The sequence below is a fragment of the Scyliorhinus torazame genome, chromosome 6, assembly GCF_047496885.1.
Source record: "Scyliorhinus torazame isolate Kashiwa2021f chromosome 6, sScyTor2.1, whole genome shotgun sequence".
NCBI classification, from domain to species: Eukaryota; Metazoa; Chordata; class Chondrichthyes; order Carcharhiniformes; family Scyliorhinidae; genus Scyliorhinus; species Scyliorhinus torazame.
Window position 1 is genome coordinate 260,960,568 of NC_092712.1, and position 23,089 is coordinate 260,983,656.

The 23,089-nt window shown below is 46.6% G+C and overlaps 1 protein-coding gene across 5 annotated transcripts in view; it reads left to right on the forward strand.

Annotated features, from left to right (window-relative positions):
• Positions 1 to 23,089, forward strand: part of dtnbp1a (dystrobrevin binding protein 1a) — a 368,840-nt gene that overhangs the window by 167,506 nt on the left and 178,245 nt on the right. For 4 of the 5 annotated variants that reach the window (XM_072509624.1, XM_072509628.1, XM_072509625.1 and 1 more), the window contains one exon: positions 9,439 to 9,461. The exons of the other annotated variant lie outside the window; for it this stretch is intronic. In XM_072509624.1, coding sequence (XP_072365725.1) covers positions 9,439 to 9,461 — 23 coding nt within the window. The remainder of the gene's footprint in view (positions 1 to 9,438; positions 9,462 to 23,089) is intronic. 5 annotated transcript variants of the gene reach the window in all.

Consider the following 23,089-nt stretch of genomic DNA (forward strand, 5'->3'; position numbering starts at 1 on the left):
TGCTAAATTGAGGGAAGGCTAATTATAACAATATTAGGCGGGAACTGAAGAACCTAGATTGGGGGCGGATGTTTGAGGGCAAATCAACACCTGACATGTGGGAGGCTTTCAAGTGTCAGTTGAAAGGAATTCTGGACCGGCATGTTCCTGTGAAGAAAAGGGATAAATACGGCAATTTTCGGGAACCTTGGATAACAAGAGATATCGTAGGCCTCGTCAAAAAGAAAAAGTAGGCATTTGTCAGGGCTAAAAGGCTGGGAACAGACAAAGCCTGTGTGGAATATAAGGAAAGTAGGAAGGAACCTAAGCAAGGAGTCAGGAGGGCTAGAAGGGGTCACGAAAAGTCATTGGCAAATAGGCTTAAGGAAAATCCCAAGGCTTTTTACACGTACATAAAAAGCAAGAGGGTAGCCAGGGAAAGGGTTGGCCCACTGAAGGATAGGAAAGGGAATCTATGTGTGGAGCCAGAGGAAATGGGCGAGGTACTAAATGAATACTTTTCATCAGTATTCACCAAAGAGAAGGAATTGGTAGATGTTGAGTCTGGAGAAGGGTGTGTAGATAGCCTGGGTCACATTGAGATCCAAAAAGACGAGGTGTTGGGCGTCTTGAAAAATATTAAGGTAGATAAGTCCCCAGGGCCTGATGGGATCTACCCCAGAATACTGAAGGAGGCTGGAGAGGAAATTGCTGAGGCCTTGACAGAAATCTTTGGATCCTCACTGTCTTCAGGTGATGTCCCAGAGGACTGGAGAATAGCCAATGTTGTTCCTCTGTTTAAGAAGGGTCGCAAGGATAATCCAGGGAACTGCAGGCCGGTGAGCCTTACGTCAGTGATAGGGAAATTACTGGAGAGAATTCTTCGAGACAGGATCTACTCCCATTTGGAAGCAAGTGGACGTATTTGTGAGAGGCAGCATGGTTTTGTGAAGGGGAGGTCGTGTCTCACTAACTTGATAGAGTTTTTCGAGGAGGTCACAAAGATGATTGCAGGGAGGGCAGTGGATGATGTCTATATGGACTTCAGTAAGGCCTTTGACAAGGTCCCTCATGGTAGACTAGTACAAAAGGTGAAGTCACACGGAATCAGGGGTGAGCTGGCAAGATGGATACAGAACTGGCTAGGTCATAGAAGGCAGAGAGTAGCAATAGAAGGATGCTTTTCTAATTAGAGGGCTGTGACCAGTGGTGTTCCGCAGGGATCAGTGCTGGGACCTTTGCTCTTTGTAGTATATATAAATGATTTGGAGGAAAATGTAACTGGTCTGATTAGTAAGTTTGCAGACGACACAAAGGTTGGTGGAATTGCAGATAGCGATGAGGACTGTCAGAGGATACAGCAGGATTTAGATTGTTTGGAGACTTGGGCGGAGAGATGGCAGATGGAGTTTAATCCGGACAAATGTGAGGTAATGCATTTTGGAAGGTCTAATGCAGGTAGGGAATATACAATGAATGGTAGAACCCTCAAGAGTATTGAAAGTCAGAGAGATCTAGGTGTACAGGTCCACAGGTCACTGAAAGTGGCAACACAAGTGGAGAAGGTAGTCAAGAAGGCATACGGCATGCTTGCCTTCATTGGCCGCAGCATTGAGTATAAGAATTGGCAAGTCATGTTGCAGCTGTATGGAACCTTAGTTAGGCCACACTTGGAGTATAGTGTTCAATTCTGGTCGCAACACTACCAGAAGGATGTGGAGGCTTTAGAGAGGGTGCAGAAGAGATTTACCAGAATGTTGCCTGGTATGGAGGGCATTAGCTATGAGGAGCGGTTGAATAAACTCTGTTTGTTCTCACTGGAACGACGGAGGTTGAGGGGCGACCTGATAGAGGTCTACAAAATTATGAGGGGTATAGACAGAGTGGATAGTCAGAGGCTTTTCCCCAGGGTAGAGGGGTCAATTACTATGGGGCATAGGTTTACAGTGAGAGGGGCAAGGTTTAGAGTAGATGTACGAGGCAAGTCTTTTACACAGAGGGTAGTGGGTGCCTGGAACTCGCTACCGGAGGAGGTGGTGGAAGCAGGGACGATAGTGACATTTAAGGGGCATCTTGACAAATACATGAATAGGATGGGAATAGAGGGATACGGACCCAGGATGTGTGGAAGATTGTAATTTAGTTGGGCAGCGTGGTCGGCACGGGCTTGGAGGGACGAAGGGCCTGTTCCTGTGCTGTACATTTCTTTGTTTTTTGTTTGTTCTTGTGTCGGTGGGGGATGGAGAGGGGGGGGGGGGGAGGGGGTTAGTTTTCTGATGGCGACTGGGGACTTTGTCGGTTTGTACTGGGGGACCTGGCAGCCGTCTTGGATGGTCCTGGTGTTAATCCTCCCTGGAGGGTTGCTGGACTGCCTCACGGGGCAGGAATGAGGCAGATGTGGTGCTTTTGCAGGAGACCCAATTGCAAGTTAGAGACCAGGGGGCTAGATTCTCCGATCCTGCGGCTATGTCCGCTGAGGATATGGCTGAGAATGACACGCGTGCGCACGCCGGGGCCTGTGGCGGCCGCGCCATGCACATCCCCTCAGCCGCCACGCGAGGCCCCCAAATGGTGTGAGCACACGTGTCCCATGCCGTCAGGGACTTGGTCCATGGGGGTCGGAGCATCGTGGGAGGGCCTCAGGTGACGTCCTGAGGTCGTCAATACGGTGTTTTTGAGGGGGCGGAGCATCGCAAAAACGGCGCCGCCCCTGATTCCGGCGTAAACGAGGATTCTCCGGCCGATCACCGAACGCGATTTCGGCATCAGCTATCAGAGAATCACGTCTCAGATAAGGTTACGGAAGGGCTAGGTGGGGCAAGTGTTGCATTCAGGATTCGATAGCAGGGCTTGGGGGACTTCTCGGCGGGAAGGATTTTGATTGGCCTGAAAGGAATGTATGTCATGGTCAGTGGCCTGTTAGCGGGGGCACCGGTGGTGCTAGTCAATGTATACGCCACAAATTGGGATGACAGAACTTTTATTACTAGGTTGCTCTCGTTGATCCCGTACTTGGGTTCACACCAGCTCATCCTGGATGGGAACTTTAATTACATTTTAGACCCCAAATTGGATAAATCGAGGCCGAAGGTGTTTAAGACCTTCTGGGATGGTGAAGGCTCTCTTAACCTTCCTGGAGCAGATGGGAGGAGCTGATCCTTGGAGATTTCAACACCCGCAGGAGAAGGATTATTCGTTCTTTTCTCATGTTCACCAGGTCTATTCCAGGATTTACTTTTTTATTTGTTGGTGGTCCTTGCTCCAGAGGTGGTGGAGTCGGGACACTCAACAGTGGTGATCTCTGATCATGCCCCGCATTATGTGGACATGATGGTTAGCTCAGGCCCTGCTCAGTGCCCCTTTGGAGGTTTGATGCTTTGCTGTTGGCGGCTAAAAGTTTTTGCGAGAGGGTCTCCTCTGTTGTTGAGGAATATTTCCGTTTTAATAGGAGTGAGGAGATTTCCCATCCCACTTTGTGGGAGGTGCTGAAGGTGGTTATTTAAGGCGCATAAGGAAAAGAGCGAAAGGGCAAAAAGGCAGAGGTTGGCGGGTGCCATTTAGGAGGTAGACTGTTAATGCTTGATCAATCAGACACCAGAATTGCTGGCTAGTAGGAAGAAGCTGTAGTTGGAGTTTGGGATCCATGGACAGGGCGGTGCACTTGCAGCAGCGTTCGAGGGGGGCTGTTTATGAGCACGGGGGAAAGGCTAGTCATTTGCTGGCACATCAACTCGGGGTGGGGGGGGGAGAGACTGGGAGTGGTTTCCACACCGGCCACGTTAAACATTCTATCAGAACCTATATGAGCTGGAACCCCCGGAGGATGAGTCCTCAATATTAGAGTTTTTAGACGGTTTAGCCTTCCCAGTAGTGGAACAAGAGAAGAGGGAAGAATTGGATGCTTCTCTGACTCTGGAGGAGATTAAGGAGGATATGGTTTGATATAGTCTGGAAAGACGCCGGGACCAGTGGGTTTTCTCGATTGAATTTTACCAAACCTTTGCCGGTTTGCTGACCCCAGTCTTGCTCAAGATGTTGGAGGACTCTCTGACTCAATGGACGTTGCCAACCTCTTTGGTGCAGGCAACAATCTCCTTGATATTGGAGAATGATAAAGATCCGTTGGAGTGTAGGTTGTATCGCCCCATTTCTTTGTTAAATGCAGATGCAAAGTTGCTGGCGAAGATTTGGCGAGGCGCATGGAGTCCTGCCTCCCAGGGATCATTTCAGAGGAGCAGATGGGATTTAACAAGGGGAGACAGCTGTCTGCCTGTGGCTGGAGGCTGGTCAATGTGGTTCTCTGGCTGTCTCTCTCGCTCTCTCTCCCTCACTGTCCCACCGGGGGTGATTATGTCTCTACATGCAGAGAAGGCATTCGATAGGGTGGTGTGGAGCTGATAATTGAAGGTCTCGACAGGTTTGGCTTTTGTTTATATCCTGGATCCGGCTTTTATACAGAGCCTCCATTGTGAGAGTCCATACAAATGCTTTAAATTCGAAATACTTCCGGCTGGGAAGAGACATGAGACAGGGATGTTCACTGTCTCCCCTACTGTTTGCCTTGGTTATTGAGCCACTGGCCATCACACTGAGGTAATTAACAAAGTGGCAGGGAATAAATAGAGGGGAGAGGGAGCATAGGGCGTCTTTACGCGGACGACCTATTATTGTATGTGACTGATCCCCTCTCCAGTGCAGAGGAGATTATGAAACTTTGAGAGGTTTGGCTCCTTCTCTGGTTACAGATTGAACCTGGATAAAAGCAAATGTTTTCCAGTGAATCCCCAGGAAGGGGAGCCGACCTGAGGAAGTTGCCTTTTTGCCTGGCCAGGTCGAGTTTACGTTTTTTGGAAGTCCGGGTGGCCCATGACTGGGGCCTCGGTACAGAAGCTAAATTTTGGGATCCTGATTAGAGCGGCGAAGGAGGACCTAAAGAGATGGAATAGCCTCCTGCTGACTTTGACTGGAAGGATCCTGTTGATTAAAATGAATATCTTCCCAACATTTCTGATTTTGTTTGTGTCTTCCAGTTTTCCTTACAAAGTCCTTTTTTTACAAGAGTCAGTAAGATGATCTCATCTTTTATTTGGGCGGTGGGACCCTGCGAATCTGTAGGGTTTTTTAAATAAAGGAATAGGCAATTAGGGGACTTTGCGTTACCCAACCTGTTACATTATCATAGGTGGCAAATATAAAAAAAGGTGTGGGTGTGATATAGAGGGACAGATACCATGCAGGGGAGGATGGAGAGGAATAACTATGAAGGCACCAGCTTGAGGGCATTGGTTATGACTCCCCTTCCATTTTTCCCAATGAAATGGACTACCAATCCGGTGGTGGTAGCCACCTTGAAAATGTGAGGACAATTTAGACCACACTTCAAACTGGGTGCTATGTCGATATTGGCCCCAATCTATGGAAACCATTGTTTTGTGCTGGTGCTTTTGGATTCCTCATTCGGGCTTGGAAGGAGGAGGGGTTGGGAAGCTTGGTGATCTGTTTGTTGATGGTAGGTTCCTGAGTTTTGAGGAGTGGCTGGAGAAGTGTAAGCTCTCAAGGGCTAAGTAGTTTTGATATTATAAGGTACAAAACTTCCTTCCCTTTGGCCTTCCCTCCCTCATTGATGGACAAGAGTTATTTCAGCAAGTGTGGGGGAGGGAGGTAGGGGGGGGTTTGGAGATCTACGGTTGGCTGATTTTGGTGGATCAGGTACTGTTGGATGAGATTAAAAGAAAGTTGTAGGAGGAGTTGGGCCAGGAACTTGAGGGTGGGCAGTGGAGTGAGGCTCTGTACAGAGTCAACTCTACCTCTTTGTACACTGGGCTCAGCCTAATACGATTCAAGGTGGTTCATAGCTTGCATTTGACCAGGGTCCGAACGAGTGGATTTTTTGCAGACATAGAGGTTAGGTGCGAGCAGTGCTCTGGGGGCCCAGCCCATCACACGCACACAATGTTCTGGTCCTGGGCTCGTGAACTTTTGAGTGTCCTCTTTGGATTGATTGGTTTATTGTCATGTGTACCAAGGTACAGTGAAAAGTATTGTTCTGCGTGCAGCTCAAACAGATCATTCTGTACATGAAAAGAAAATACCTAATAGGACAAACATAAAATGCACAATGTAAATACATAGACACAGGCATTGGGTGAAAATGTTTGTAGAGATTAGACCAGCCCATAGATCCATCAGTCCATAAGAGGGTCGTTTAGGAGTCTGGTAACAGTGGAGAAGAAGCTATTTTTGAATCTGTTTGTGCGTGTTCTCAGACTGGCGTATCTCCTGCCCGATGGAAGAGGTTGAAAGAGTGAGTAAGCCGGGTGGGAGGGGTCTTTGATTATGCTGCCCGCTTTCTCAAGGCAGCGAGGTGTATAGATAGAGTCAATGGATAGGAGGCGGGTTTGTGTAATGCACTGGACGGTGTTCACGGCTCTCTGTAGTTTCTTCCGGTCTTGGGCAGAGTAGTTGCCATAACAGCCTATGATGCAGCCAGATAGGATGCTTTCTATGGTGCACCTCTAAAAATTTGTAAGAGTCAATGTGGACATGCCGAATTTCCTTAATTTCCCGAGGAAGTATAGGTGCTTTCTTGGTGGTAGCGCCGACGTGGATGGACCGGGACAGATTTTTGATGCTGTGCACACTTAGGAATTTGAAGCTGTCAACCATCTCCATCTCAGGCCTGTTGATGCAGACAGGGGTGTGTTCAGTGCTTTGCTTCCTGAAGTCAATGACCAGCTCTTTAGTTTTGCTGACATTGAGGGAGAGATTGTTGTTGTTACACCACTCCACTAGGTTCTCTATCTCCCTCCTGTATTCTGACTCATCGTTTTTCAAGATCCGACCCACTACTGTCATGTCGTCAGCAAACTTGTAGATGGAGTTGGAGCCAAATTTCACCACGCAGTCGTGTGTGTATAGGGAGTATAGTAGGGGGCTAAGTACGCAGTCTTGCGGGGTCCGGTATTGAGGACTATGTGGAGGAGGTGTTGTTGTTTATTCTTATTGATTGTGGTCTATGGATCAGGAAGTCAAGGAGTTGCAGAGTGAGGAGCTACGTCCTAGGTTTTTGAGCTTTGATATGAGCTCGGCTGGGATTATGGTGTTGAAGGCAGAGCTGTAGTCAATAAATAGGAGTCTGTTGTAGGAGTCCTTGTCGAGGTGCTCCAGGGATGAGTGTAGGGCCAGGGTGATGGCGTCTGCTGAGGTCCGGTTGGCCAGTATGCGAATGGCAGTGGATCTATGTATTCTGGGAGTATGGAGTTGATGTGCCTCATGACCAACTTCATTACGATCGATGTCAGGGCCACCGGACGGTAGTCATTGAGGCACGTTGCCTGGTGGTTTTTGTAAGATGGTTTTCTTGAAGTAGATGGGGACCTCGGAATGCAGGAGGGATAGGTTGAAGATGTCCGCGAACACATCTGCCAGCTGGTCCGCACAGGATTTGAGTTCAAGACCAGGGACCCCGTCCGGGCCCATCGCCTTCAGCACCATGTCGGGAATTCTTGGGGATGTCTTGGAGCCATGCCCTTTGGCTATTTTGGGGATCTCAAACTTTACCAGAATTACAGACATGGGCGAAGGCAGATGCTCTTGCCTTTGCTCTTTCGATAGCTCGTAGATAAATCTTGTTTGGTTGGAAGACCTCGACCCCACCCAGATGGAATTCTTACACTTAGAAAAAAAATCAAGTATCCATGCCGCACGATGGCGCAATGGGTAGCACTGCTGCCTCATGGCGCCGAAGACCCGAGTTCGTTCCTGGCCCCAGGTCACTGTCCATGTGGAGTTTGCACATTCTCCCCATGTCTGCGTGGGTGTTCCCCCCACAACCAAAAGTTGTGCAGACTAGGTGGATTGGCCATGCTAAATTGCTCCTTAATTGGGAAAAATAAATTGGGTACTCTCAATTTATTTTTGAAAAATCAAGTATGCAATGAGAGGGTCAGCTGAAAGGTTGTATCTCAGGTGGCAGACGTTTATTTCCTTTTTCAGAGAGTTGGTTACCATCAGATGCTAGAGGGGGAGGGAGGGCATTGGAGATTGGTCGTTGCCTCTTTTGGATTTGTGTGGGGTGGATAAAAAGATTGGAATATTGTTAACTGCTGTACATAAATGGTTGTAATATTATTTTGGAAAATTGTTGAAATTATTTTAAACTGGAATGGGGTGATGGGTTGGGTGATGGAGGATATTTTTTGTATATTGTGTGAATTGGTTGAATATTTTGTATGTTTGTAAACTGAAAATTTGAATAAAATTATCCACTACCTGAAAGTTGTGTCCCCCCCCCCCGCTCAACTGTTCCTTTGCTGTTGATAGGTCAAAATCCTTCAACATCCTACCTAACCACACTGTGGGTGTACCTACACCTCATGGACTGGAGCACTTTCAAGAAGGTCGCTCACCACCACGTTAAGGACAGTTAGGGATGGGCAATAAACGCTGGCCTAGCCAGTGATGCCTACATCCTGTGAAATTTTTTTTTTTAACTTCTAATTCTGGCTCTTTCTGCATCTAATATTCATTGCATCACCATTGATCATAGCTTTAGCTGCCTCATCTGTAACTGTGGGGTTCTGCATGTAAACCTCTTTGGCCTCTCTACTTCTCTCTCCTGAAACACATTTGCCATATGAATTGGTGATAGAAATGAAAGTGCAGAACATGGGTTTTCCAACTTTGAAATTTCCCCATTATGTTCTTTGGCGTTAAAACCTGATTTTAAAATTTGAAAACTCCTCCTCAATTGTGATGATACATGTTCCAAATTCCTTTTCCAGAAAGAGATCTGTAACTTGCAATAAAATTGTTCATAATGGATATTAGAGTACGGGACAATTATCCAGTGTTAATTCTTTTTACAAAGTAGCACTATTTATCATGAAGCAGTTATCTCTATTCTCATCGTTTCCAAAAATTTGTTGGAGTTACTAATTTGAAAATTACACATAAAATATTTATTTTTAATTGAATTACTGAGATACGTGAAGTATATTTTACTTCTACACCTTTCTGATAGCTAGAAGGTCTTGTCAATTTTGCATTTGGCTTTATAAACTGACTGCACGAGACCTGCGTTTGGGGAACAAAGTGGCATTAGCATGGGAGTTATGAAATATAAGAACACACCAAACTGAGAAGTTAGGGTGAATGTGTTTAGAAGCTCTTCACTTGTTGGAAAGAATGAAAGATGGAGGTCATGCAAGGTTTTTTAGATTGTCGAAATGACACCACCTGCCTTGGTTTTCTGCTACTTTTAGTATATTTCCTTGCTAATTGAGAAGAGAAATTTCTGTAATCTGTAACACTGATTTTGTTGCATTCAATTTATTGCTATTAAAAATAGGGAATGTAATTGCATCTTCATAAATTTAACTTGAATTTAATTGACTTGAATATTGCAATAATTCTAAATGGAACATGCACATATTAATACCTATTTTATTTTCTTGATAGGAAAAAAATTGAAGCTTTGAAAGGTAGGGTTTCTTTTTATTTGACAATCTTGCTTTTGTTGCCTGTCACAATGGTGGATACTCATTTCCAGAGATTGCTTAGAACATAGTATAAATATCACTTTACTGCCAGAGGCAACTGTTAAATCCAAATTACAATTTAATAACTTGATCGCTATCGCGTTTTGGAAAAGAGCAGTGAACAATCACATTGGGGAAATGGTGTGTTTTTCATTTGGTCTTTATGTTAAAAGCTGTCGCTATCTTGCCATTTTGAGAAGAATCTGAGCCACTGTGAATGGGAAAGTTCCTCTGCAAGTCTTTCTCTGATTGAATTGCCTGTTGACAAATATGGTGGGTGAATTTTCCCCCTTTTTCTTTGAGGGATACAGTAAATGAACCTTCTATCTTGGTCTCTCCACAAGGCAGGACACAATTTCACCTTTGAAAGTTACATGTAAGCTGCAAACTTCACAAGATCTGGGCTAAAATAAAATTTGACCTTGATGCTCAATTAATTGCAGGCTAGGCTTAGTTTTAAATCTTCTTTGTCAATTTGTTTTCGATTAAACACTTTTGTTTGCTTCACGTGCATTTTTTTAAGGAACACTACATGGTTGTGCAGTTTTATACTGGGAAGACAGATTTAAAGTATTAAATGTTTCACTGTTATGAAGTAATTTTTATTCTAAAGTTTATGTTCATGTATAGATGCTTAATGGTTAGACTGAGTTTAAATATATCTCCTTATGCTGTATAAACACAGTCCTGGATTTGGATTTGTTTATTGTCACGTGTACCGAGGTACAGTGAAAAGTATTTTTCGGCATGCAGCCCAAACAGATCATTTCTACATGAAAAGAAAATATGTATTAGGGCAACACAAGGTACACAACGTAAATATTTAGACACCGGTGTCATGTGAGAGTACCTTTCAGAAATGGGTGTTTATCAAATAGCTGTAGTGGATGTACCTATAAGAAATGGGTGTTTATCAAATAGCTGCAGTGATGTCAGAGTGTGGGTGGAGCTGGACTGTCTGTCTGTTTTACTTTCACTTTGAGCTAGTAGCTACAGGGTGTGTTTAGTTTTGTTTTGCAGATTGGGAGCTGCATCCAGTAAAACCAGGTGTAATTCTGATTTCTTTCTGCATGAAAGGAATGTCTTCAAATCACTTGCTATTTTAAAAGTGTTAACTGCTCTCAGTAGAGAATTTAAACCTGATGTCTGTGTTGAAGAGGGTATTTGTCTTATGGATTTTGCCAGGAAGGATTAAGGGTTAGTTATATGTATTGAGTTGATAGTTGCTAAGATGTTTGCTGTGTGTGTTTAAAAATGTTAACTGGATTCATAGAATAAACATTATTTTTGTTTAAAAACACTCTTAGTTCTCTGGTGCATCACACCTGTAAAGTGGGCCCTTGTGCTCCCCATAACCAAAATCTATTCAAAGTTATGGGTCAGGTGAACCCCGTGATACACTTTGGGGTTCTCTAAACCCTGGCCCGTAATACCGGAATTGGGTGAAGCATACAGAAACATAGAACATAGAAAAATACAGCACAGAACAGGCCCTTCAGCCCACGATGTTGTGCCGAACCTTTGTCCTAGATTAATCATAGATTATCATTGAATTTACAGTGCAGAAGGAGGCCATTTGGCCCATTGAGTCTGCACCGGCTCTTGGAAAGAACACCCTACCCAAAGTCAACACCTCCACCCAGCACTAAGGGCAATTTTGGACACTAAGGGCAATTTATCATGGCCAATCCACCTAACCTGCACATCTTTGGACTGTGGGAGGAAACCGGAGCACCCGGAGGAAACCCACGCAGACACGGGGAGGACGTGCAGACTCCGCACAGACAGTGACCCAAGCCGGAATCGAACCTGGGACCCTGGAGCTGTGAAGCAATTGTGCTATCCACAAAGCTACCGTGCTGCCCTTAAGAACAAATAAATCTACACTATATCATTTTACCGTAATCCATGTACCTATCCAATAACTGCTTGAAGGTCCCTAATGTTTCCGACTCAACTACTTCCACAGGCAGTGCATTCCATGCCCCACTACTCTCTGGGTAAAGAGTACCTCTGACATCCCCCCTATATCTTCCACCATTCACCTTAAATTTATGTCCCCTTGTAATGGTTTGTTCCACCCGGGGATAAAGTCTCTGACTGTCTACTCTATCTATTCCCCTGATCATCTTATAAACCGCTATCAAGTCGCCCCTCATCCTTCTCTGTTCTAATGAGAAAAGGCCTAGCACCCTCAACCTTTCCTTGTAAGACCTACTCTCCATTCCAGGCAACATCCTGGTAAATCTCCTTTGCACCTTTTCCAAAGCTTCCACATCCTTCCTAAAATGAGGCGACCAGAACTGTACACAGTACTCCAAATGTGGCCTTACCAAAGTTTTGTACAGCTGCATCATCATCTCACGGCTCTTAAATTCAATCCGTCTGTTAATGAACGCTAGCACACCATAGGCCTTCTTCACAGCTCTATCCACTTGATTGGCAACTTTTAAAGATGTATGAACATAGACTCCACGATCTCTCTGCTCCTCCACATTGCCAAGAACTCTACCGTTAACCCTGTATTCCGCATTCATATTTGTCCTTCCAAAATGCACAACCTCACACTTTTCAGGGTTAAACTCCATCTGCCACTTCTCAGCCCAGCTCTGCATCCTATCTATGTCTCTTTGCAGCCGACAACCGGCCCTCCTCACTATCCACAACTCCACCAATCTTCGTATCGTCTGCAAATTTACTGACCCACCCTTCAACTCCCTCATCCAAGTCATTAATGAAAATCACAAACAGCAGAGGACCCAGAACTGATCCCTGTGGTACGCCACTGGTAACTGGGGTCCAGGCTGAATATTTGCCATCCACCACCACTCTGACTTCTATCGGTTAGCCGGTTCGTTATCCAACTGGCCAAATTTCCCACTATCCCATGCCTCCTTACTTTCTGCAGAAGCCTACCATGGGGAACCTTATCAAATGCCTTACTAAAATCCATGTACACTACATCCACTGCTTTACCTTCATCCACATGCTTGGTCACCTCCTCAAAGAATTCAATTAGGCTTGTAAGGCAAGACCTACCCCTCACAAATCCGTGCTGACTATCCCTAATCAAGCAGTGTCTTTCCAGATGCTCAGAAATCCCATCCTTCAGTACCCTTTCCATGACTTTGCCTCCCACCGAAGTAAGACTAACTGGCCTGTAATTCCCAGGGTTATCCCTAGTCCCTTTTTTGAACAGGGGCACGACATTCGCCACTCTCCAATCCCCTGGTACCACCCCTGTTGACAATGAGGACGAAAAGATCATTGCCAATGGCTCTGCAATTTCATCTCTTGCTTCCCATAGAATCCTTGGATATATCCCGTCAGGCCCGGGGGACTTGTCTATCCTCAAGTTTTTCAAAATGCCCAACACATCTTCCTTCCTAACAAGTATTTCCTCGAGCTTACCAGTCTGTTTCACACTGTCATCGCCAACAATCTGACCCCTCTCATTTGTAAATACAGAAGAAAAGTACTCGTTCAAGACCTCTCCTATCTCTTCAGACCCAATACACAATCTCCCGCTACTGTCCTTGATCGGACCTACCCTCGCTCTAGTCATTCTCATATTTCTCACATGTGTAAAAGGCCTTGGGGTTTTCCTTGATCCTACCCGCCAAAGATTATTCATGCCCTCTCTTAGCTCTCCTAATCCCTTTCTTCAGTTCCTTCCTGGCTATCTTGTATCCCTCCAACGCCCTGTCTGAACCTTGTTTCCTCAGCCTTACATAAGTCTCCTTTTTCCTCTTAACAAGACATTCAACCTCTCTTGTCAACCATGGTTCACTCACTCGACCATCTCTTCCCTGCCTGACAGGGACATACATATCAAGGACACGTAGTACCTGTTCCTTGAACAAGTTCCACATTTCACTTGTGTCCTTCCCTGACAGCCTATGTTCCCAACTTATGCACTTCAATTCTTGTCTGACAGCATCGTATTTACCCTTCCCCCAATTGTAAACCTTGCCCTGTTGCACGCACCTATCCCTCTCCATTACTAAAGTGAAAGTCAGAATTGTGGTCACTATCTCCAAAATGCTCCCCCACTAACAAATCTATCACTTGCCCTGGTTCATTACCAAGTACTAAATCCAATATTGCCCCTCCTCTGGTCGGACAATCTACATACTGTGTTAGAAAAGCTTCCTGGACACACTGCACAAACACCACCCCATCCAAACTATTTGATCTAAAGAGTTTCCACTCAATGTTTGGGAAGTTAAAGTCACCCATGACTACTACCCTGTGACTTCTGCACCTTTCCAAAATCTGTTTCCCAATCTGTTCCTCCACATCTCTGCTACTATTGGGGGGCCTATAGAAAACTCCTAACAAGGTGACTGCTCCTTTCCTATTTCTGACTTCAACCCATACTACCTCAGTAGGCTGATACTCCTCAAACTGCCTATCTGCAGCTGATATACTATCTCTAATTAACAGTGCCACCCCCCAGACTTCCGGTGACAGCGGGCGGGAGGTGGCCACACAATGGAGAGCTCCCGTTCGGCAACGGCATTTTCGGGGCTTTAAGCCCGGTCCCGGGGTCCACGGAGGCGACAGAAGCAGGGAGAAGGCACGGAGAAGGCACAGTGAAGACACAGGAGGAAAAAAAGAAAAAAGAAAAATGTCAAGGGTGAGCAAGAAAACGGCTGGGAAAAAAAACAGCTGAAGGTCCGTCGGGGATTGGAAAGGTCAAAAGGTCACCGCGGGGTCACCAAGGAAAATGGAGGCTGGAGCACCAGGGAAGGCCGCACTGCTTACAGCTGAAGAAATAACTAAGGTGATGGGTGCGGAATTTGAAAAGCAGTTGGCGCAGATTGCGAAATGCGTGGAGACGGTGAGGAAGGAGATGAGGGAGGCTTTGAGTGTGCTGGTGGAGGAGGCGGTTTCCCCGGTGAGGACGGAGGTGGCGAGCGCAGTGGCGGAGGTGCGAGAGCAAGGGGAGGCGCTGAAGGAAGTGGAGGAGACAGTATTGCAGCACGGTGATCAACTTGCCTCGATGGGGAAAGAGATGCGGAAGGTGATGGATACTAACAACGATCTGCGAGGAAAAATGGAAGACCTGGAAAACAGATCCAGGCGACAGAATTTGAGGATTGTGGGGCTGCCCGAAGGAGTTGAAGGACCGAAGCCGACTGAGTATTTTGCCGCGATGTTGGCAAAACTATTGGGGGAGGGGGAGGATCCCTCCCGATATGAACTGGATCGGGCTCATCGGTCGTGGAGGCCTGTACCAAAGGCGAGTGAGCCGCCAAGGGCAGTGACTCTGTGCTTCCGTAGGTACAGTGTGAAGGAGAAGGTCCTGAGCTGGGCCAAGCAGAAGCGGGTGGTGCAGTGGGCTGGAGCTGGTATACGTGTATACCAGGACTTTACGGTGGAGCTGGCAAGGAGGCGGGCTGCCTTCAACCGGGTGAAGAGGGCACTGTACATTAGCAAGGTGCGGTGCGGCATTGTATATCCAGCGAAGCTGAGGGTGACTTACAAGCTCAGGGACTTTTATTTTGGAACGGAGGAAGCAGCGGAGGAGTTTGCGAAAGCAGAAGGACTGTGGCAGAACTGACAAATTGAGGAATGGCCATGTGCCGATGTAACCTCATGACTGTATTTTCTTCTTTTTTGTATCACTGCGCATGGGTGTAGAGACTAAAGGAGCCAATGTATATATTTGGACAAGGGAAGGGACGGGACTTTCACTCGAAATAAGGGTTCTTTGGGGTGTAGGTGGATATGCGGGGTTTGTGTGCTAAAAGGGGATCTTTGGGCTTTCCTAGGGCCGGGCAAGTGGGAAAGGGACCCGGGCGGGGGCCTCCACGTTGGCCGGTTTAAGCCGGCCAGTGAACGGGAGTTAGGTAGGGGGAGGGGCTGCGGTCATCGGAGCCTGGCAGAACAGGGTTTGGGGGTTGGTGGGTAGATGGGATTGTTGTTATTATGGGGACTGACATATCTTGCTGATTATTGTTTATTGTTGATGGATGTAAATGTGGGAGTAAATGTTGGAGAAAATGTGAAAAAGGAGGAGAATAAAAAATATATATATATTTTTTAAAACAATGCCACCCCCCACCTCTTTTACCACCCTCCCTAATCTTATTGAAACATCTATCACCAGGGACCTCCAACAACCATTTCTGCCCCTCTTCTATCCAAGTTTCCGTGATGGCAACCACATCGTAGTCCCAAGTACCGATCCATGCCTTAAGTTCACCCACCTTATTCCTGATGCTTCTTGCGTTGAAGTATACACACTTCAACCCATCTCCGTGCCTGCAAGTACTCTCCTTTGTCAGTGTTCCCTTCCCCACTGCCTCATTACACGCTTTGGCGTCCTGAATATCGGCTACCTTAGTTGCTGGACTACAAATCCGGTTCCCATTCCCCTGCCAAATTAGTTTAAACCCTCCCAAAGAGTACTAGAAAACCTCCCTCTCAGGATATTGGTGCCCCTCTGGTTCAGATGCAACCCGTCCTGCTTGTACAGGTCCCAGTTTCCCCAGAATGCGCTCCAATTATCCAAATACCTGAAGCCCTCCCTCCTACACCATTCCTGCAGCCACGTGTTCAGCTGCACTCTCTCCCTATTCCTAGCCTCGCTATCACGTGGCACCGGCAACAAACCAGAGATGACAACTCTGTCTGTCCTGCCTTTTAACTTCCAGCCTAACTCCCTAAACTCATTTATTACCTCCACACACCTTTTCCTACCTACGTCGTTGGTACCAATGTGCACCGCGACTTCTGGCTGCTCCCCCTCCCCCTTAAGGATCCTGACGACACGATCCGAGACATCCCTGGCCCTGGCACCCGGGAGGCAACATACCTTCCGGGAGTCTCGCTCGCGACCACAGAATCTCCTATCTATTCCCCTAACCATTGAATCTCCTACAACTATTGCTTTTCTAGTCTCCCCCCCCCCCCCCCCCTTCCCTTCTGAGCCCCAGAGCCAGACTCCGTGCCAGAGACCTGGCCGCTAGGGCCTTCCCCCGGTAGATCATCTCCCCCCCCCAACAGCATCCAAAACGGTATACTTGTTTTGAAGGGGAACGGCCACGAGGGATCCCTGCACTGTCTGCCTGTTTGGTTTTTTCCCCCTGACTGTAACCCAGCTATTCTTGTCTTGTACCTTGGGTGTGGTTACCTCCCTGTAACTCTTCTCTATCACCCCCTCTGCCTCCCAGATGATCCGAAGTTCATCCAGCTTCAGCTCCAGTTCCCTAACACGGCCTTTGAGGAGCTGGATTTGGGTGCACTTCCTGCAGGTATAGTCAGCGGGGACACCGGTGGTATCCCTCACCACCCACATCCTACAGGAGGAACATGCAACTGGCCTAGCCTCCATCCCCTCTTACCTTACAGAATATAGATGCCCTGTTGACCAACTGGATCTCCGCCCTCCGACTCTGCTCCCAGTCAGCTGCACTCACTGTAAACTCCTGGCTCTCTTCTCACTCTTTGCGGAAATGTAGGAAATAAAATGAAAGGAGCACCTTACTCCCTCCTCACCTAACTCCCTCAGTCACCAAACTCTCACTATAGCACTCAAATGCACCAAATTCAGCACTCCCTCAGTCACCAAACTCTCACTATAGCACTCAAATGCACCAAATTCAGTACTCAGTGCAGAGGGGATCACTTTTATACTGTGAATCTAGCCTCTGAAAACTGGCCTAATCCAATTAACTAATTAACAAGCTGCAAGTGCCTACAAGTAGAAGCTTTGTTTCAAGCTGATTGAAAATTCACCTTCTTCTAAACCAAACAGCAACTTTTAAGTTAATTAACTAAATAAAAGAAAGACTAGACTTTAGATAAAAAATGAAGCCTTATACTCCCTCAGTCACCAAACTCTCACTATAGCACTCAAATGCACCAAATTCAGCACTCAGTGCAAACAGGAGTGTAGTATTAATCAGATCAGTCCAGAAGAGGGTCGTTTAGGAGTCTGGTAACAGCGGGGACGAAGCTGTTTTTGAATCTGTTTGTGCGTGTTCTCAGACTTTTCTATCTCCTGCCAGATCCAGATAACAACTGAGTACAAATGGAGCTTCTTGGAGCATAATAGTGTCTTTTTGGAGCTGAGACTTGAACTTATAAAAACACAGTTTTACAGTTGAGATTTAGTGGCAGTCCAAAAATCTGAAATGAGTATGGCTTTCATGTGGTACATTGTTTTCGAAAGTGATTTCGCTGATGCCATAACATGAATAATGCGACCAACCTAGTCTTTTCAAAATGTAGATGCTGCACTATTTGGGTAACTAACTATTGCATTCTTTAAAAAATAAAAATTAAAATTTAGAGTACCCAATGCTTTTTTTTTCCAATTAAGGGGCAATTTAGCGTGGCCAATCCAGCTACCCTGCACATCTTTGGTTTGTAGGGGGAATGTGCAAACTCCGCACTGACAGTAACCCGGGGCCGGGATCGAACCCGGGTCCTTGGCGGCTGAGGCAGCAGTACTAAATATTGCGCCACCATGCTACCACCGTTGCATTCTTAATTCCTACATTAGATTTTTACCTGGGTATGCGTTAAATACATTGTGAAACCTTGCTTTTTGTCATTATCTATGTAAATGGATTTGTCAAATCGCCTACTCCTGAACAGCTCTCCATAACACTAATGTAAATTTTCTAGCCTACCATATGTATTTTTGGAGCAAGGTGTTTTTTCTACAATAAATGTTCTGCTTTGCTTTATTAATCCTGAGGACTTTTATACATACTATATTCTTGTATTCGGAACTTCTAAGAAATCCAGATTTCCAGTGAACAGAAACACAGGACCATAAACATTCTGTCCACGTCAGCCCTTTGCTAGAGCAATCTAAAATTAATCTCACTGCTACATGCTCGCCACAGAGACATGCATGATCCGCTGAAAAGATGCAGTGGTCCCTGCCTCAAGCACTCCCCTTGGCAGAGTGTTCTATCCTTTAGAATTCAATGTAAAGAATATTTTCCATACCTCTATTTGATTTTTTTTTAGTGACCATTTAAAATTTATTATACCCCCAACCAAAGAACTTAGTTTTCCCTATTCAGTCTATCAAAACCCTTCAGAAATTTAAGTGTCTAATAAATCTCTCTGGTCGCCGACGCCGAAATCGCGTTCGGCGACCGACCGGCGAATCAGAGTTCCTGACCAAATCGGGGCAGTGCCGCTTTCACGGCCGAAGTAAAAATCTGCCAAGTAAAAATTTTGCGTGCCGGGTCCGCGAGTGGCTGGCACTGTGCGCATGAGCGGCCATGGATTCTCCGGGTGCTAACCACTATGCTACCGTGCGTTTTAATTTCACACACTTATGTGAGACTTTGTCGAAAGCCTTCTGGAAGCCCAAATAAATCGACTGGATCATCTTGTCAACTCCACTGGTTACGACTTCCGGTGGCGACTATGCTGTGAACAATCGCACATTTAGCAGCTCCTGCCCTTGGTGGTTTTTTGACGGCTTTTAAGCTGGATTTTTGTGGAAATTTCTTCTAACATAAGTGGATAAAAGTGAGAGGAGGAGAAGGCGACGCCTATCCTATGAAATTACGCTTGAAAAATAATCGCAAAAGAAGGCACCAAAAGTTGGTTGGAAGTGAGGATCTGAGCTTTATGGCTGCAGTGGCAGAGAAGTGAGATCTGGCCCCGTCGGCTCAATGGTCGATGGATCAGTTGGTTACATACCTGGATGAGACGTTCGCCCAGCACCGTAAGAAGTGTGCGGAGGTCCTGACCAAGGTGGTAGCCTCGATTAAGGAGGCTGTCGACCGGATGGAGGTGACAGTGAAGGCCCAGGGACAATCGATCCAAAAGCTACAGGAGCAAAGACCAACAAAGAACAAAGAAATGTACAGCACAGGAACAGGCCCTTCGGCCCTACAAGCCCGTGCCGACCATGCTGCCCGACTAAACTACAATCTTCTACACTTCCTGGGTCCGTATCCCTCTATTCCCATCCTATTCATGTATTTGTCAAGATGCCCCTTAAATGTCACTATCGTCCCTGCTTCCACCACCTCCTCCGGTAGCGAGTTCCAGGCACCCACTACCCTCTGTGTAAAAAAACTTGCCTTGTACATCTACTCTAAACCTTGCCCCTCTCACCTTAAACCTATGCCCCCTAGTAATTGACCCCTCTACCCTGGGGAAAAGCCTCTGACTATCCACTCTGTCTATGCCCCTCATAATTTTGTAGACCTCTATCAGGTCTCCCCTCAACCTCCTTCGTTCCAGTGAGAACAAACCGACTTTATTCAACCGCTCCTCATAGCTAATGCCCTCCATACCAGGCAACATTCTGGTAAATCTCTTCTGCACCCTCTCTAAAGCCTCCACATCCTTCTGGTAGTGTGGCGACCAGAATTGAACACTATACTCCAAGTGTGGCCTAACTAAGGTTCTATACAGCTGCAACATGACTTGCCAATTCTTATACTCAATGCTCCGGCCAATGAAGGCAAGCATGCCGTATGCCTTCTTGACTACCTTCTCCACCTGTGTTGCCCCTTTCAATGACCTGTGGACCTGTACTCCTAGATCTCTTTGACTTTCAATATTCTTGAGGGTTCTACCATTCACTGTATATTCCCTACCTGCATTAGACCTTCCAAAATGCATTACCTCACATTTGTCTGGATTAAACTCCATCTGCCATCTCTCCGCCCAAGTATCCAAACAATCTAAATCCTGCTGTATCCTCTGACAGTCCTCATCGCTATCCGCAATTCCACCAACCTTTGTGTCGTCTGCAAACTTACTAATCAAACCTGTTACATTTTCCTCCAAATCATTTATATATACTACAAAGAGCAAAGGTCCCAGCACCGATCCCTGTGGAACACCACTGGTCATAGCCCTCCAATTAGAAAAGCATCCTTCCATTGCTACTCTCTGCCTTCTATGACCTAGCCAGTTCTGTATCCACCTTGCCAGCTCACCCCTGATCCCGTGTGACTTCACCTTTTGTACTAGTCTACCATGAGGGACCTTGTCAAAGGCCTTACTGAAGTCCATGTAGACAACATCCACTGCCCTACCTGCATCAATCATCTTAGTGACCTCCTCGAAAAACTCTATCAAGTTAGTGAGACACGACCTCCCCTTCACAAAACCGTGCTGCCTCTCACTAATACGTCCATTTCCTTCCAAATGGGAGTAGATCCTGTCTCGAAGAATTCTCTCCAGTAATTTCCCTACCACTGAAGTAAGGCTCACCGGCCTGTAGTTCCCTGGATTATCCTTGCTACCCTTCTTAAACAGAGGAACAACATTGGCTATTCTCCAGTCCTCTGGGACATCCCCTGAAGACAGTGAGGATCCAAAGATTTCTGTCAAGGCCTCAGCAATTTCCTCTCCAGCCTCCTTCAGTATTCTGGGGTAGATCCCATCAGGCCCTGGGGTCTTATCTACCTTAATATTTTTTAAGACACCCAACACCTCGTCTTTTTGGATCTCAATGTGACCCAGGCTATCTACACACCCTTCTCCAGACTCAACATCTACCAATTTCTTCTCTTTGGTGAATACTGATGCAACGTATTCATTTAGTACCTCGCCCATTTCCTCTGGCTCCACACATCGATTCCATTTCCTATCCTTCAGTGGGCCAACCCTTTCCCTGGCTACCCTCTTGCTTTTTATGTACGTGTAAAAAGCCTTGGGATTTTCCTTAACCCTATTTGCCAATGACTTTTCGTGACCGCTTCTAGCCCTCCTGACTCCTTGCTTAAGTTCCTTCCTACTTTCCTTATATTCCACGCAGGCTTTGTCTGTTCCCAGCCTTTTAGCCCGGACAAATGCCTCCTTTTTCTTTTTGACGAGGCCTACAATATCTCTCGTTATCCAAGGTTCCCGAAAATTGCCGTATTTATCCTTCTTCCTCACAGGAACATGCCGGTCCTGAATTCCTTTCAACTGACACTTGAAAGCCTCCCACATGTCAGATGTTGATTTGCCCTCAAACATCCGCCCCCAATCTATGTTCTTCAGTTCCCGCCTAATATTGTTATAATTAGCCTTCCCCCAATTTAGCACATTCATCCTTGGACCACTCTTATCCTTGTCCACCAGTACTTTAAAACTTACTGAATTGTGGTCACTGTTACCGAAATGCTCCCCTACTGAAACATCTACCACCTGGCCGGGTTCATTCCCCAATACCAGGTCCAGTACCGCCCCTTCCCTAGTTGGACTGTCTACATATTGTTTTAAGAAGCCCTCCTGGATGCTCCTTACAAACTCCGCCCTGTCTAAGCCCCTGGCACTAGGTGAGTCCCAGTCAATATTGGGGAAGTTGAAGTCTCTCATCACCACAACCCTGTTGTTTTTACTCTTTTCCAAAACCTGTCTACCTATCTGCTCCTCTATCTCCCGCTGGCTGTTGGGAGGCCTGTAGTAAACCCCCAACATTGTGACTGCACCCTTCTTATTCCTGATCTCTACCCATATAGCCTCACTGCCCTCTGAGGTGTCCTCCCGCAGTACAGCTGTGACACACTCCCGAACCAGTAGCGCAACTCCGTCTCCCCTTTTACATCCCCCTCTATCCCGCCTGAAACATCTAAATCCTGGAACGTTTAGCTGCCAATCCTGCCCTTCCCTCAACCAGGTCTCTGTAATGGCAACAACATCATAGTTCCAAGTACTAATCCAAGCTCTAAGTTCATCTGCCTTACCCGTAATACTTCTTGCATTAAAACATATGCACTTCAGGCCACCAGACCCGCTGTGTTCAGCAACTTCTCCCTGTGTGCTCTGCCTCAGAGCCCCACTGTCCCTATTCCATAGTTCTCCCTCAATGCTCTTGCCTTCTGACCTATTGCTCCCGTGCCCACCCCCCTGCCATACTAGTTTAAACCCTCCCGTGTGACACTAGCAAACCTCGCGGCCAGGATATTTATGCCTCTCCGGTTTAGATGCAACCCGTCCTTATATAGGTCACACCTGCCCCGGAAGAGCTCCCAGTGGTCCAGATAACGGAAACCCTCCCTCCTACACCAGCTGTTTAGCCACGTGTTTAGCTGCTCTATCTTCCTATTTCTAGCCTCACTGGCACGTGGCACAGGGAGTAATCCCGAGATTACAACCCTAGAGGTCCTGTCTTTTAACTTTCTGCCTAGCTCCCTGAACTCCTGCTGCAGGACCTCATGCCCCTTCCTGCCTATGTCGTTAGTACCAATATGTACAACGACCTCTGCCTGTTTGCCCTCCCCCTTCAGGATGCCCTCTACCCGTTCGGAGACATCCTGGACCCTGGCACCAGGGAGGCAACATACCATCCTGGAGTCTCTTTCACGTCCACAGAAGCGCCTATCTGTGCCCCTGACTATAGAGTCCCCTATTACTATTGCTCTTCTGCGCTTTGACCCTCCCTTCTGAACATCAGAGCCAGCCGTGGTGCCACTGCTCTGGCTGCTGCTGTTTTCCCCTGATAGGCTATCCCCCCCGACAGTATCCAAAGGGGTATACTTGTTCTAGAGGGGGACAACCACAGGGGATTCCTGCACTGACTGCCTGCCCTTTCTGGTGGTCACCCATTTCTCTGCCTGCACCTTGGGTGTGACCACATTTACATAACT